At 43.3% G+C, this 16,669-nt stretch overlaps 1 protein-coding gene across 3 annotated transcripts; it reads left to right on the top strand.

Annotated features, from left to right (window-relative positions):
- The first annotated feature begins 375 nt into the window (after positions 1–375).
- nt5c2a (5'-nucleotidase, cytosolic IIa) lies at positions 376–15,211 on the top strand. 3 transcript variants are annotated; one of them, XM_019271549.2, is made up of 19 exons: positions 376–465; positions 1,674–1,795; positions 4,257–4,295; positions 6,277–6,350; positions 7,349–7,466; positions 7,585–7,680; positions 8,703–8,794; positions 9,326–9,383; positions 9,476–9,569; positions 9,673–9,726; positions 9,809–9,892; positions 9,981–10,022; positions 10,159–10,266; positions 10,401–10,467; positions 11,195–11,365; positions 11,491–11,542; positions 11,626–11,686; positions 12,443–12,619; positions 12,706–15,211. In XM_019271549.2, exons 2-19 carry the CDS (start codon positions 1,695–1,697, stop codon positions 12,973–12,975), a joined length of 1,758 nt encoding a protein of 585 aa, XP_019127094.1. In that variant the 5' UTR covers positions 376–465; positions 1,674–1,694; the 3' UTR covers positions 12,976–15,211. The 3 variants fall into 3 exon arrangements, with proteins under 3 accessions (XP_019127094.1, XP_027131634.1, XP_019127095.1); XM_019271550.2 differs by lacking the exon at positions 376–465 and adding an exon at positions 852–1,187; XM_027275833.1 differs by lacking the exon at positions 4,257–4,295.
- Positions 15,212–16,669: the final 1,458 nt, after the last annotated feature.

Raw genomic sequence — 16,669 nt, 5'->3', positions numbered from 1 at the left:
TCAAATGACTGATTCTCTTTTGCTTTTTGTCTCAGTAAGCGTAGTATTCTGGAAATATGCATTATTTTACATTCATTTCAGTATTATGTGTTCGTGTATTTGTTTATGTCATGATAAGCAGACTGACCGTCAGACACAACATCCAACAGAGCAGCTTTCATTTGGGAACTAAACATCAGCAGTTCACTGAGATCAGTGTCATAACAGAGACAGTGAAGTATATTCTGGTGACATGCAGAACAAGTGACGGTCACACAGTCACAAACACAGAGTGCAATGAGAGTGTGGAGGAGGAAATGACTGTTTGGTATGTTAGTATGAGAAATAATAATGGCTGGAATAATTCCACGACTTAACAACAGACTGTAAAGAAGACTGTGTCCAGAGGGGGGCGGGAGTGTCACTTTAAGGATTCCAACTTCCACCGTAAACCTCAAAGAAGAAGAAGAAGCGGCAGCAGACAGGGTGAGTGTTGTTGTCGTCTTTGTCTGTAGTTTATCACACACTTATTAAACGTGTGTTCACTCAGACTGCCAGCAGAACACACACCACACGGCTCCACATTAACGCGCCGTTCAAACGTTTAGAAAGTTCTGCTAACTTTAGTCAGCGGGTCGGTGAGCTGCGGCTGGCCGAAGGAAACGTCAGTGTGTCGGCTCAGCGAGCTGAGGAGAGGCGGAGGGAGCTGCGGCTATTGTTAGCATCCGAAGTTACACCACCTCTGCAGGACACCGAGCTAACTTTAGCCTAGCCTCGATGCTGCTGCTGCTCTTGTTTACGAGACACATTCATGTCATGCCGTGTGTGTGTGTGTGTGTGTGTGTGTGTGTGTGTGTGTGTGTGTGTGTGTGAGAGAGAGAGAGAGAGAGAGAGAGAGACATCGGCTTTGAGTTTCTAATAATTCAGTTTAAAATCCAGTAAATCAGTTTTATCAGCTGAAGTGATTGATTAAATCAGACGTCAATCACTTGATGTCCCGCCCCTCCCTCCCCGTGACAGAGGTTTGACAAGCAGAATGGACCAATCAGGAGACAAGGAACCTCAGCAGCGACAACACTGGACTCACACCACCTTCAGACCAAAGTATACATCCACCCATTATAACCGCTTCTCCTCATCAGGGGCACAGCGTGGCCGGAGCCTGTCCCAGCTGACAGCGGGGTACACAAGTCATGGAGACAGACAAGGTCACTCACATACACACCTACGGACAATTTCCAGTCACCGGTTACCCTGCAGGTCTCTGCATGCAGGGTAACTGGTGACTCTGTTAGGGTGACCAGGAACTGTCTCGCTGTTAGGGTGACTAACCACGGCACCGCCTTTCCGCCCTAGACGAAAACATATAATGTGTAAATGAAGTGATTGTTTGTACCCAAAGGTTATGGATATGACATTCACTGTGAGTTGAACACAGCATCTCGGATTGCACCAAACGGGCACCACAGCCAACCTCATTTTGACCTCAGCAGAAACAACGTGAGGCTCACCAAAAGCATCCAGGAACCACCAAACATGGTTTGGTTTAAACAAAGTGTTCACTCCCAGATTTCGATGAAAAAGACAAATGTGTTTTCCCTGCTGTGTTGAATGCAGAAAGTCCTGCTTTACATGTGTTGGTTGGTGTCAGTGTGTGTGCTTCTGGTTGTGACGTGCAGCTCTCCTCTTCCCAGACACGGTTTTAATGTTTAAAGATGACGACATCATGGAGTGACCGTCTGCAGAACTATGCTGACTTACCAGCCAACATGGACGGCGTGGCCATGAAGAAGTATCGACGTGAAGCTCACCACAGGTACGTGTTGGTCAGACTGCAGCAGCTAGCACTGTTCAGGTGTTAAACATGAAGCAGCCCTGATACTGACATGATTGAACTGAATCTGACCAGCTCCATCATCAGTGAAGAAAAGAGTTTAGATGCTTTTTGTAATAACAGTAATAGTAACGTCCTTTGGGGGGTGAGCAGGCTTGACATGCCAACATGCAGCTCGGCTGTCATTGCAGTCAGCTGTGCGCTTCCGCACTGCAAAAGGAAATGGAAGCGGAAGTCAGAGTGAGACTGAAACTGATAGAGCTGTTAACTCTGTCCTGAGAGGTTAAAGTAATCCCAACTGATTTCTGTGTTTCCTCATAAAAACATGTTACCGATATAACACTGCTACACACTGATGACGCACCGGTTCTGGTTTGGTCCAGTGTCTCATGGGAAAAGTATCTGTAGCCTCTTGAGCCTGCGAGTAGGCTGGACACGTTTCAAAACACATCAAGAACCAAAAGCTGACGTCAAATGTGTGGTCAAACTTAACAGCTCGTTCACTTCTTCTTTTATGAAGTAGTTCCTAATTTAAGTCCAAATTTGCCAGTTTACGATTACAGTTAAAAAAAAAAAAAACATACAAACATAATAACACTAAAAGAACAAAATACAACAACCCCCCACCCAGTACCCGACAGAGAACATACATACAAGAGCAAGAGAAATACAATTACAGAGAATAGTTACATTGCAATGCTGTCAGCATCCATATCTTCAACAAAAAAGGTTGCCAAATATGTAAAACAGTATATCTAATCTTTTCTAATTTAAGATGGCACATGACTTCTGTTACGACCAGGTAAAGGGGCATGAAAGGAAGTAACATAAAACCAGATTGTAAAGGTTATTAAACAAAAGTGTTTTATTAAATGAAAGTTTTAAGATTGTTTTAACAAAAGGAGGTGAGGCAAAAGGGAACTAAGGGCGAGCAAGTGCTGATTAAACGAACAAACAAATATAACAAAAGGAGAACTCTAAACAGAGCCTATTATATCTAACTAGAAAACCAAACGAGAAAGAAAAACCTCACTAACCAAGTCTAACTCTAAATAACAAAACCACATCAAAACAGCACTTCTAAATCCATACAACCGAGGCAAGCTCACAAACACACAATATCGAGTGAAGCTGCCACGATGCTCGGGCGGCTGTCGTTTAAATGCCGGTGATGCTGCTGCGGGGGCGCTGTCATTGGCGGCGTGGGAAAGATGCTGCACCAATCCGGGCCCTGCATCTGACGAACTGCTGTCCCCGCCTCCTCCAGTTTGGGGCCAACCAGAGACCGGCAACTGCACACCTGCATTTACCTATTGGGAAAAAAAACACTACCCACACATATGCGTGGGGCGAAACGGCGGCAGCCGTAACAACTTCCCTGATCCAATGACTATAAATCGGTGGAATAGGATCTTTCCATCTAAACAATATTAATCTTTTGGCAGTGCAGAAGGTCAACATGCTGATTCCACACATCTATAAAAGGGTTTATCCTCCGGGGTCAGCCCAAACAGTGCAATAAGAGGAGACGGTCTTACTGCTCTTCCTAACATCGCCATAAAGCTCTCAAATATAGATTGCCAAAATGTGTACAGCTTTGTCTGCATCGAGCACATGTGGGATCTATGTCGGAATTGATCTTAGAAAGTCTATGAGCTTTGGACCAATGCAGACGCTGAACAGTTTTAACAACTGCATGTCTGGAGAAAATTATCATCTGAAATTGATTTGCCTAAGTCTGACTCCCATTTATTCTTAAGGACATCTAAAGGAGTCAAATCATGCATGCTACAATTTTATCTTGGCAAAATGTTATCTATATATGTATTTAACACTTTTAGGATCACTTGTCCACTTTGTCTTAAAAACTGAGCTTGACGTGTTCCAGATCAACAAAAAACTGTGGAGCTCAATCACCACTTTAAAAGCAACTTCGGGGCAAATGTGCAGAGCATGTCAGTTTGTTCCTCATACAGTGTTAATAAACTATGATAAAAGCTGCTCTGTGTCAACCGTTTCCTCTGACAAAAGCCAGAGGATGATCAATGTATGTTTTGTTTCCGTTGATGAGACAGGACTTCAATGTTCGCGGTTTATTTCAAAATAAAATTTCAGAATAAAAGGACACAATTATCAAAGTCGACTCTTTCTGAAATTGGTGGATCAAAACGAGTGAGAACAGAGCACGAACATTTAATTCACCTCCATTAGTCACATAGCATCCAGAGAACGGAGCCCTGGTCCCATGACTGAAGCATGCTCTGAAATGTCCTCTGTGTCTGTGTTGTGTGTATGTGTGAGGCCTTCATGTGACAGAGGCAGCCGGTGATGGAGGCAGGTCTTATGACTGCTGTTGTTGGGATCCTGAGTTTCAGTAGAATGTAGATTACTCCCTGACAGAATGAGTTCAGTGGTAATACGTCATGTATTCTCGTTTACAAAGCTTTCCAAGGGATCTGGCTCAAAACCATCCTGCAATGAGGTATGCCATCCTTTTGTTGTTGAAACAAACTGCTACAGACTACTGACTAAATGACTTTTTGATGTCCGTGATGTGAATTGATCCTCCATCCAACTCTCATGGAACTCCATCCATACTGACACTGACTGTGAGGCAGGGTTCTCCCTGTGGAGGCGGCAGATTTCTTAGCGTGAGCTCCTTCTGTTGCATTTCACCCGTTCCCGCATCTTTCCTTTTAATCCTCATCACACACCATCTGAATAGAGACTCGAGGCCAGTGTGCAGTCTGAGCAGAGTCCAGATTATAGAATGTATAATCTGCATTTCTGCATGTGAGAGGAGTAGGAAGGTGTCGCTCAGCAAACAATTGTGTACATTTGGTGAGCTGCTCCCACAGTGCTGTTGATGAGTCACCAGCTGAACATGTGTGAAACTGCTGATTGAAAAAGGGATTAGAACACACACATGAAGCGGTCAGGAGGTCAGGCCTGGATTTCTAACCTCCTTATGTTTTAAAAACTGGTCTGTCGCACAAAAAACTCAAACAGTTAATTGACTTATAGATCAATCAACAGAAAAAAATCTATTTTAATAAGCGATCAGTCATTTCAGACATTTATCAAACAACAACTCCAAACACTCTTTGATTCCAGCTGTTCTCTGTTCTGTCAGTCTCTCTGTGTTTTGGACCAACTGATTTCTGGAGAAAGAATCATGGAAACAGTGTGTAGTTGTTGTAGATACTCTGATCTGGAATCAAATGCTTGGTCGTGCGTGTTGTTTGATGATATACTCCTGATTTTTTTCAGAATGTACTCGTCACTTCACACTAAAAGATCAGTATTATTCTTCATGGGTTATTATGTAATTGTTTTTGATCCAGGCCACTTGAGATCAGATTGGGCTGGATGTGGCTTATGCAATGACAGTATAGAGAATGGACAGTGCACCAGTGACGTCACCCGTAGCTTTCCAAAGCACCACTTTAAAGCACACAATCTGTGGCACTGCCGAAAAGGCAGGAGGCAGAAAACGCCTCCTGGCTAATCGAAAACTCAGAGATGTGGGTCATCAGCAGACCTGCGGTCTGGTTGCTCTAACAAGTCATCTGTAACAGCAACAACCTGTCAATCAGTGTCCACACTCTGTTAATCCTGCATAACTTTAAGCCTTAATATAATCTGAACAGGTGAGTTGTATATAAATTCACCCTCAGTACAGTTGTCATGAACAGGGAAATTAGCTACAGAGACCAAAACTGTTTTTTGTACCAGGCTGTAAACATGTTTATTTCTGCTGTGAAGTTGGACATTTGAACATGGGGATTTATGGAGACTGACTCATTTGTAGTCAGCCTCGAGTGGACGAGAAGAGGTATTGCAGTTTTTGGCACTTCTGCATTCAGAGGTTGCCGCCTCTGCCCATGACACCCCTGTTCTGCTCTAACCTATTTATATCATTGCAGGGCTGTTGTATTAGAATGCATTAGTTTAAGCTTGCTGTATCTATATAAACTAATGAAATGCCAGTGTATGAGGAAGATTGTGGCGCTCTTCTAAACGTGGTGGTAACATCCACAGATCAGAGATGATGGTGTTCTTGTCTGGGCATAGCACAAATAATAATTTCATGTTGAGTTTAGATATGGAACATCCTTTTGTGTAATGATATCAGTTCTAACTTTCTGACGGGCCTGAGAGGATTTCTTTCAGATGCACTGATCACTGTAAATAACCAGTAGGACTGCATGTATGTTGGTGTTGTGCTTGTTCAGTTTCATGTATGGTAACCTGCCATGCATCCAAACCTGACCTCCAGAAGTGTTTGTGAGTCACTGCTGCTCTCTTCTTTTCTCCTGTAGCTCTGAACATTTCCAGAAAATGTTCCACCTGTCTGATTGGTCTGTGTGAATCAGACGTTTCAGAAGTGCAGCATTTCATTTGAACTCCAACTGTCGTGCATCGCTTTGACCACACTTTGTTCTCCCCCCTCCTCTCCCCAGAGTGTTTGTCAACCGAAGCTTGGCCATGGAGAAGATCAAGTGTTTTGGGTTTGATATGGATTACACTCTGGCAGGTAAGTGCAGTTTGAGTCTCCACAAACACACAAAGGTCAAACTGCAGAGGCTGCAGCCTGCTCCATCTGGATGTACACTGTGGGTGTGCTGCCTCTGGTCTGCTGGGAGAATCAAAGCCACCGTTCAGTCCTTCAGCCCTTTCTGGAATTTGTTCATTAAAGCAGATTCTTTCGGTTATTTTCTCTAACTGTTATTTCTTCGTCTGTTTGTGTCAGGAAGACTAAAGAAATCTACAAAGATGATTTCTGCCTTGTTGAGATTAGTAGATTTCTCTCCTCATGCCAGACGTAAGACACAGACAGAGCTGAGCAGCCTCACTGCCTGTGCTGCTGCTGCTGCTGCATGCAGCTCATTCTGTAGGTATCCAGTGCTAGAAAACATCGGGCCCTGACACTGGAGACCGTCATCTTATTTGCTGACAGGCTGATGCCAGTCAACAAGCTAAACACGGATGCAACGTACAAATGATGATGTAAACATAATTCAGTTCAGAACCACTAAAGTAAAAGGAGCTTCCACTAATAAAATATGAGCCAATAAAAAACAGTACAGTAAAAATCTAATGTGAACATGACTAAACTAGCAGGAATATGACTTCACGTGAGAGCAAATGAGAGCAAACTTCATTTAATAACTGTTATTTATGATCCAACAGTTTCATTTATCGACTCTCCTCTCGGCCAGAGAATAATCCTTGCAGCACCACAGTTGAATTTTGGGTGCAGGACTGGAGTGTAAAACTTTGGGGTTCTTGTAGGGAGAGTTCTCTGCCCGGTTACTCACTGTAACCTAAGCAGCTGCTGCTGCTGTGGGGATATTCCTGTCCTGTTCTACACACCACCAGAGGAGGTGGAGGAGGAGTAGGGGGCTGGGGTGTGTACAGAGCAGCATGGAGTTTTTAACAGATAATGCCAACATTCATCAGCTGCACATCAAACTTGTGTTTACTCAAATGTACCTTCATCTTGATTGTCTGTCTGTCTGTCTGTTTGTCAAGTGTATAAATCTCCTGAATACGAGTCGCTGGGCTTTGACCTGACAGTGGAGCGCCTCGTGTCCATTGGATATCCACAGGAGCTGCTCAACTTTGTCTACGACCCGACCTTCCCCACAAGGCTGGTTCACAAAGCTCTGCTTTGTTTTGAAATCTCAGTTTGAATACATATGTGTTGGTTGAAATCGCAGTGCGGTCTCTCCTCTCTGTCTCTGATTGTCTGTCTCTTGTCTTCTCAGAGGTCTGGTGTTTGACACGATGTATGGCAACCTGCTCAAGGTAGACACCTACGGGAACATCCTGGTGTGTGTGCACGGATTCAACTTCTTGAGGGGGTGAGGTCCACTACTCCCACGGAGCTGTCGTCATAGTCCACCATGTCTCTAAAAATATCTATTTCTAGGGCTGTACATTTGAGCACTGCTGGTCCAGCCATGTGACTCATGAAGAGCACTGAATGTTAAATGGTCTGTACTTAGACCTTTCTAGTCTTCCATCCACTCAAGGCTGGTTATTATCTGATTAGCTGACAAACACTCTACACTCTGCCTGAGCCACAGCCAGCCTGAACATTATTGTTCCATCCAGGACAAACATTTGTCAATAATGGTAAATTACAGGGACATGACACCTCCTGATATACAAAAGATTGACATTTCAGATGAGTAGAACAAATCTTCAATTTCTATCATCATACATACAATATTAATGATACTAAATTCACATTGATCACTCTGTTCTTTAAACAAACATGGGACATGACGACTACAATGGCTGCTGTTCACTTCATTTAACTTTAGTTTTATTAAATTATCTTTTTTTTTATTTAATTGTTTTTTTTATGAATACTTCATTTATTTCCAACATGTCTACATGTTGGCAGACATTTTACAATTCAGTAAGAACGAGGACCGACAGACCACAGTAACCTATAGTGACGCTCAAAAGCAGAGCTGTGTATTTCTAGGTTACCTCTGTGGTTTTACTGGTCTGGTCCACTTGAGATCACACTGTTTGGGCTGTATGTTGAGTATGACACTGTTGCTGTCAGAAACTGAACACTGCCTAATTGAGCTAAGCTCTGTAACCTTTATATCTGGCACCTACACATCATCTACAGCCAGTGTAATCAAGAACCTTTGATAAAGCAAATCTGAAAAGTATTAAATGACTGTTTGATCCCTGCTGATGCTGTAGAGCAGTGTTCATGTGTTAGTGTGTTAGTGTGTTCTGAAGGCACATACATGTAACAGACGAGTAGCTGACCCTCACAGTCACTGCAGAGGGAGCTATAGAAATACAGTGTACGAAGTAGACATGTGACTGTCCTGTATGTATCTGTACTCACTCTGCACAGGCCTGACATCAGAGAGATGTACCCCAACAAATTTATTCAGCGTGGAGACACAGACCGCTTCTACATCCTCAACACACTCTTCAACCTGCCTGGTAAGAAAACCAAACAAAAGGCTGAGTGTGAAAACATGATTTCAACATTAATCTATCATTTCCGAGTATTTAAAGTGAGTCAGAGCCAGTCATAAAATCTAAACTTTCAAAAAAAGAGTCATGTAGCAGAGATCAGATTGATTGTTTCACTATCAAAATGAACAAGAGGTGGAGCTGAATGAAGTCTGATTGCTCAAACAAAGCATCTGTCAGTCAGAGCTGTCACACCGTTAATTCTGCATAACTTTAAGTCTTACTATCATTTAAACAGGTGAGTTCTATAAAGATTGTCCCTCAGTGCAGTTGTCATGAACGGGGAAATCATTTTGAGCTGAATACAAATTTAAGATGTTGTAAATGGACAGCCGTCACTAATGGTTGATGCAGAGCAGCATAATGTTGTTACATTATGAACTTTTAGTTTGACTTTAAAACTAGTTAATAAAGCAAAACCAGAATGAACTGAAGTGTTGTACAGTTTATCAAAAAGAACTGAATGTTGTTGATGTTGATGTGTCTCTTCTTCCACAGAGACGTACCTCTTTGCCTGCCTGGTTGATTTCTTCAGTAACTGCTCCAGATACAAAAGGTAGTGCATCCTGAAGCTGCTGTGACTTTCGGAATAAGAGCCTGTTTAATGACAACCTGATGACAGACTCCTTGTTACCATGATCTCTGCAGTTGTGAGACTGGCTTCAAAGACGGCGACCTTTTCATGTCCTACAAGAGCATGTTCCAGGACGTCCGAGATGGCGTGGACTGGGTTCATTTCAAGGTAGAATCATTTGGTGTGAACGTTAAAGCTGTTTTCAGACAGCTGTAGGATCTGCAGCTAGTTCATGCACAGTCCTCAGTCCACTCTCTGTTTCTGTGCTCAGGGCTCCTTAAAAGAAAAAACTGTTGAAAACCTGGAGAAGTATGTGGTCAAAGACGTGAGTACACCAGTGTGCTTCTACATATACACCAACTGTATCCTGTTACTGTTGGTGTTGAATCTGTTTTTACCTCCAACAGCCGAAGCTTCCTCTCCTCCTCAGTCGCATGAATGAAGTAGCCAAAGTGTTTCTGGCCACCAACAGTGATTACAAATACACAGAGGTGAGACTGAGAGGTGGAGTTACCTGATGAAGTAATGATGGTGTTGATGGTGTCTGTGATGTCAGAACATTGTCCTGTGTTCTTACAGAAAATCATGACCTACCTGTTTGACTTTCCTCACGGCCCAAAGGTAACACTTGATGATTCATGAACATCTGTACTGTCAGGACTTTTTTCTGTGTGATGAAAGACTGATAAGAGAGAAGCATGGCACTGTCGCGACATAGAAATCATAAATGATGCGTGTGTGTGTGTGTGAATTGCAGCCCGGTACACCCCACAGGCCCTGGAAGTCTTACTTTGACCTGATCTTGGTGGATGCCCGCAAGCCCGTGTTCTTCGGCGAGGGAACAGTGCTGCGGCAGGTGGACACTGTAAGTGTATACTACAGCAGCCTGCATGGACAAAATACCAAGCTCTGCTTGTATTTTCAGTCATTCCGAGTTTGCAGTATGCAGGTAAATAAAAGCTCAATAGGAGTGAGTGACTGAGTTCTGGTTTCCTTCAGATCACAGGTCGGCTGAAGATCGGCACGTACACCGGACCTCTCCAGCATGGCATCGTTTACTCTGGAGGTGAATGAGGAACCTTCTTAACTGCGTGAATATTTCAGTTCTTACAGCAAATGAACTGAAAAAAACAAACTAACAACCACCTGAGTGTGTGAGGGAGTTCAGAGGAACATGTGGAACTATCAGAGGCAGCAGGGAGAACCAGGTTGTAGATCCAGAATATTTTCACTATTTTCATTTGAATCAAACCAAAGTTCATAATTGTTGAAACTAACAAAGATGTTTTGGTGAGTTTTAATTAGATATTTTGATGTTACCAGGTAACACGAGGTTGGATAAGAGATTTGCAGGAGTAAAACACAAATCAGTCAGAGGTCAAAGTCATGATGAAGAAACTGGAACGTCCTGTGAATCTGACTTTGTGCAGCACAGGATTGATGTGCTGACTCGTTAAACTGGAGTGTGGACAGCATTAGTAGGACAGTCTGTAAGCTAACACCATGTGCACTCATACAGTACGTGCTCCCAGAGAATTTACTGCAGGCTGTACAGCTCCCAGCCTGAGGCCGGAGGCAGTCTGCTCACACGTCCCTGCTTACTATCCAGGTCTCACTCATCACTCCCTTTTCACCAAAGGATTACCCTGAGCATGATCAACCAGACGTGGTGTTTAGAACAGCAGCTGTCACAGAAACCTGGTGGAGGTTCCTCTTGATTCTAATTCTGACTTCATATATAATCAGCTTGGATCATCTCTTCAGGAGGTCTTGATGGATTCTTGTACTTGCAGGTTCTTCAGACATCGTGTGCGACCTGCTGGGAACTAAAGGGAAAGACATCATCTACATTGGAGACCACATTTTCGGGGACATTCTTAAATCCAAGAAGCGTCAGGGCTGGAGGACCTTCCTGGTGATTCCTGAGTTGGCCCAGGAACTGCATGTGTGGACCGACAAGAGCTGTGAGACACACACACTAATACAACAATGTGACTATGAAATAATGTCAACAGTAAAACGTGATGTCATATTTTGGGACTGTGGTTACTAAAGACTCTAAACGTGATGTGACGTATTTATTTTCCAGCCATATTTGAGGAGCTTCAGTCTCTGGACTGCTTCCTCGCAGAGCTTTACAAGTGAGTTCCTCTTCAGGCAGCATGTAAGAGTCCAGCTGATGTCAGTGAATCAGAATATGACAGAATTTGTGTTTCGTCTTCAGGCATCTGGACAGCAGCAGCAACGAGAGGCCAGACATCAGCTCACTGCAGAGACGGATCAAGGTATAGCTTCCTCAAACATGCTTCGTTCCTCTGTCTTCACTTACAGCAGGAACGTTACACTTGTGCTCACTTGCTCCTAAACAATAGGAGGCATCGACATGATGACACTGCTTAAGACACGGGTCATAAAACATTTAATGTCCTCAGAGATGTATGACTAACTTTCCAAACAGTTATACTAAGTGGTTATAATATAACTGTGAACCACTGAACCCACCTAATAATGTTATAGTGGTATGAATCCAGAATAAACAGAGTCCTGTTGCTGTCATTTGATCTCATCTAGTCATTTAGCTGACTCATTTGCACAGGTAACATATGTCATGATCAAAAGTCTGATTTTTACGTGTCAGCAATATCAAGATTCAATATCAGTATTTAGAATCCAGCTTTCAGATTGGTCCCACTAAGCTAACTTAGCTAAGTAGTATCGCTTTAGCTGCAGAGAGGTTGAGAAGTGAGAGTGAAGATAAACTCTGCTGTCCTCTCAGTGGCACAATCTGGCGTGACACCGGATGTTTATTCCTGGAAAAAAAATGCCTCGAGGTCTCTCCTTTACAGCTCCCCCAGGCTGCTGAGGCCGGGGTCAGACTGAAACTAGCGAAAATGTATCTTATTTATTGCCTCCTTATAAAACATCTGTATGACAGATGTGTACACCTACAGTAGAGCTCTGTGTGACTTCCTGTGGACAGTGAGCGTTCAGTCTGCTGCCAGAATCATCAGGACTGACAAATGCCTCTGTGTCCTTTGCAGAAAGTCACCCACGACATGGACATGTGCTACGGCATGATGGGAAGTCTGTTCCGCAGTGGATCCCGACAGACACTGTTTGCCTCCCAAGTCATGCGCTACGCTGACCTGTACGCCGCCTCCTTCATCAATCTGCTCTACTACCCCTTCAGCTACCTGTTCAGAGCCGCTCACGTGCTGGTGAGACCCACTCAGCGTCGACGCAGCCTCCGATCTCTGTCATGTTGTTGATTAATGACCTCACATGAAACGCTCTCCCTTCCCAGATGCCTCACGAGTCCACGGTGGAACACGCCCACGTCAGCATCATCGACACAGAGTCGCCGCTGGCCACGAGAAACCGCCAGGACGTCGACTTCAAGGAGATGGAGTGCAAGCGACACCAGCTGACCCGGTCCATCAGCGAGATCCAGCCCCCACACTTCTTCCCTCAGGCTCCACAGGAGATCACCCACTGCCACGATGAGGATGATGACGAGGAGGAAGAGGAGGAAGAGGAGGAAGAGGAGGAGGAGGAGGAGGAGGAGGAGGAGTAGATGGAGAAGTGTAGACTCACTCTCACATCCAGTTCATCCTGTTTTCATGTTTTAAGATGATATTTTCCTTGATTAATAACTCCAGGCCTCTAGGTGTCAGATCCACTTGCTGACCTGGTCCTGTATCAAAATGGACTTCTGTAGATTCAAGTGGTCTTTAACTGTATGTGTCCATGGGTAAGGAAAGGTCAAATCATAAAGCCAGGTTAGGTTCTGTCTGTCAGTGTAAGATTCAGGCAGTGAAGCTTAAAGGGAAGTACCTCACGGAGGTATCCGTGCATATCAGTATGCATTCATTCATCTGTGCTGTAAAGGTCTCTGCCTGCTGCTCCCCCTGCACCGCTCACTTTAAAACACTTAATTTATGTTAAAGGAACAAGACGCAGCCACAGTCGTCACATGCTTGGCACTTTGGGGACCATGTTGTTTTTTGAGGTGACTTTTTCCCCACTTTAAAAGAATAATGTCCAAATGTAGAGATGTGATGACAGTGTGTGTTCACACACAGCTCGAATGCTGCTGTGAGCAGAGCCACCTGAATGCTCTTGTGTGTTGTCATCGACTCGCCTCGTCCCTTCTTTGGGGACCTTTTTAAAGGAATTCTGGGAAATGTAGGAACTAAATAACAGCACATCTGAGGGAGAACTGTAGTTTGTGTGTTAGACACAGCTGCTGAAACTAGACCAGAGTCCTAAAAGCGCTCTGTTCCAGCAGAGCTGCAGTGAGGCAAAGTGCTGACACCACATCACATGGTACCAGCTTAGAAAAACTTCTTTACTCAGTAATGTTGTAAAGCAGGACTACATTTCCCATGTCCCAATCAATCAATCAACACCCTGAAGTTATTACTGTTACTGTTGTTACTGTTCTAATGTGGCTGTATTATGTGTTTTAAAATGACTGCAAAACTAACGTAGATACTGTATTACACACTGCACGATGCACTGTGTGCCGTGCAGTTCCTGCCTTATTCATACACAGTGAGTGAATGAGGATCCTGGTTCAAAATATGTTGAACTGTTTGAATGCGGGGGAAAACAAACGTGTGGAAGCTCATTTCTGCCAGGAAGTTCAGACTGATTACAGCCACGATGTTTTGTCAAAATTCTGAGAAGTCAAGATATCGACTTCAGACTGACTTGTGTCAAAACATTCTTATGAAACAGGAAGTAAGTCAAAACTTAGACCTATTGTCTATTCTGTCTTCTAAGTTTGATTTCAGTTCATCAGTTTATCAAACATCTGACCTATTTTTTTAGAAGATGAGTCACAGTTTTGATCCAGTGTCTCAGACTGATCACCAAGTATTCTCACTTTGTTCAAGTATGTCCACGTTCAAGAATTTTGACTTGCCATATATTTGTACTTTTGTGTGTGTGTGTGTGTCCTGGCAGTAATGTTCTTCCATATAGAGGTGAACCTGCTGCTGTAAACATGCTGTCACTGTAATGTGAGCAGTGGACTGTGGGCCCGGCTCCATATGCACTGACGTCACCACAGTGACAGTGATGTGCTGATGAGGATGTTTTAATTCTATTTTTATGATTATTCTGTTTTCATGGTACTGCTTGATTTTCAAAGGACCTGTTTGAGTCTGACCTGCTGACGTGATCACACGTCCATCCTCAGATGAGTGTGGCATTTGAAAATCTGATTTACTCAAGGCTAATCCAGCCTTTTGTCACCGAGTGTGACTCTGTTGTTTGTGTGTTAGAACTTCACACAGCATGTTACTGGCTGCTTCATCCTGTTTGGACTGAAGACACATATCCTCTCCTCAATGGTCAGAGCTGGTCTAATGTCCTGCTGCCAGATGACGGTTGATTGTTGATCTTTTTTGCACCTCTGAATGTTTCTTGTTCTTTGAGTAAGGGAGCAATATCAGTGTGTTACCCTGATGTTGAAACACAAATGTTTCAACGTGGACACCCTCGAAGCGAGCAGCTTTTAGTTTTTTTTTGTTTCGTATTCGGCTCATTTCACAACAGTTCAGCATGCCTTGTTCGAATGACCGACTGCTTTGAAGGCTTCATAAAACTTTGATAATCACACAGAGTCAAGTGTAAATGAAACCAAATGACTTTTTATTGTTACCAGCAATAGTTAATGCATGTATTGGAGTTGTATTTTTGCTGTTTTTCTTTGAACGGTTGCCTTCATGTTGATGAATGTTGAAGAATGCAGTTGAGACGGTTTGAGCCATGGCTGATGTTTGTAATAAATTTCTGATACTGTAGCTGTGTGTCGAGTCTTTCTTTCTTCTTCTTAGTCAAAGATCAGAACATTTGAATATTCTGTGACAGCGGTGTGTGCACACGTGTCTGTAATCACTCTAATGCTAACTGGATTTACTTGTGGCTCAAAGCTGCCACTAGCTGCTGTCTGCTTCTGTGTTCTGCCTCCCTCTCACACTTCTAGTGATCAGCCACGTGAAACTGAGAAGATGTCTACTGTCAGATCTCTCAGCCATCAGACCAAACACAGGACTCCAGGCTCTTCTCCAAAGACCTGATCGGAGGTTTTCTTGTCTTTTCATGTTTTGTGAATAATTTATTGAATTTATCCAGATTAAAAACATGTGATTGACAGATGAGTCTACCTGTAAATCAGTGATATATACGAGTATGTCTGTTTTTATCTGACTGTGCTTTCAAACAACAAGCATGCCATCATCTTTAACTTGGAGCGTGGCCACATCTTCTGGATTTAGTAGAGCTGTTCTAACCTGAGGGTTCACAGCTCGTCATCAATGACAGGACGACCATGCACACATGATTATAGCAGGGCTTATTGGAGCTGAGCTGATCTGATCTGAGCTGTGTGCTGACTAAAATATGGAATTTGAGGTTCAGTTACTTGCTCAAGGACACTTCAACATGCAGACTGGAGGAACCGACTATCAAACCACAGATCGTCTGATTAGTGGACGACAACATGCAAATGAACACATTTTTAATTAAATAATGCACCATTAATCTTTTTTAAACATTTTTTAAACATATTAAAAACAATTGTCTTCATGTGAGTAATGAGCTGATATTTCAGTTAAAGGCGTTAACCACTCTTCTCTTCCTCGGCCAGCAGAGGGAGCTGTCAGTGTGTAAACTGACCTGCTGTGATGAAAACATCTGAAGGGTTCAGTGACCTCATGAAGCCTTTGAACACAAATGGTGTTCTGCCCACTTTGCTCTGCTAAAACACATTATTGTAAAAAAAAAAATAATAATAAAAAAGGAATGTGCTCATTTAGTGTTTGTGTGTTTGCACTGAACACAGAATGTTGTTTAAAGGCTCTGCAGCTGTCTGTCCATGCAGATGTTTCTGGTTTTGTTCGTCCTATGTCGATGTTGAACAATGTCCTGGTAGGTCTGGATCACCCACAGTGGGTCCAACATAAGGGTCACTGTGGGCAGGAACTAGGACTGTTTCTTCATGGGCAGGGATTTGTTTAATAAGTATGAAAATGATTTAAATCATATGCTGTGACCTCCACAGTCAACAGATCTCAACCCAGCTGAACTCTAGGAGATTTTGGGGCGATGTGTCAGACAGCGTCATCATTAAGACACCAAATGAGTGTATATCTTCCGTTCATCCTTCACACACCAATAAGCACTGAAGCTGTTCTGGAAACTATGGGAGGAACTGTCGCCTGTCTGAAACCAAAATAAAGGGTGTCTCAGTGATGTTGGGA

The sequence above is a fragment of the Larimichthys crocea genome, unplaced genomic scaffold (genome assembly GCF_000972845.2).
Source record: "Larimichthys crocea isolate SSNF unplaced genomic scaffold, L_crocea_2.0 scaffold220, whole genome shotgun sequence".
NCBI lineage: Eukaryota > Metazoa > Chordata > Actinopteri > Sciaenidae > Larimichthys > Larimichthys crocea.
This window is presented reverse-complemented; position numbering and strand designations above follow the sequence as displayed.

Excerpts from the sequence above, each read along its gene's own strand:
- nt5c2a (XM_019271549.2), top strand. The coding sequence starts at position 1,695 with ATGACGACATCATGGAGTGACCGTCTGCAGAACTATGCTGACTTACCA. Across the intron at positions 4,296-6,276 it reads CAAAACCATCCTGCAATGAG|AGTGTTTGTCAACCGAAGCT; the intron begins GTATGCCATCCT and ends TCCTCTCCCCAG. Across the intron at positions 8,795-9,325 it reads CACACTCTTCAACCTGCCTG|AGACGTACCTCTTTGCCTGC; the intron begins GTAAGAAAACCA and ends CTTCTTCCACAG.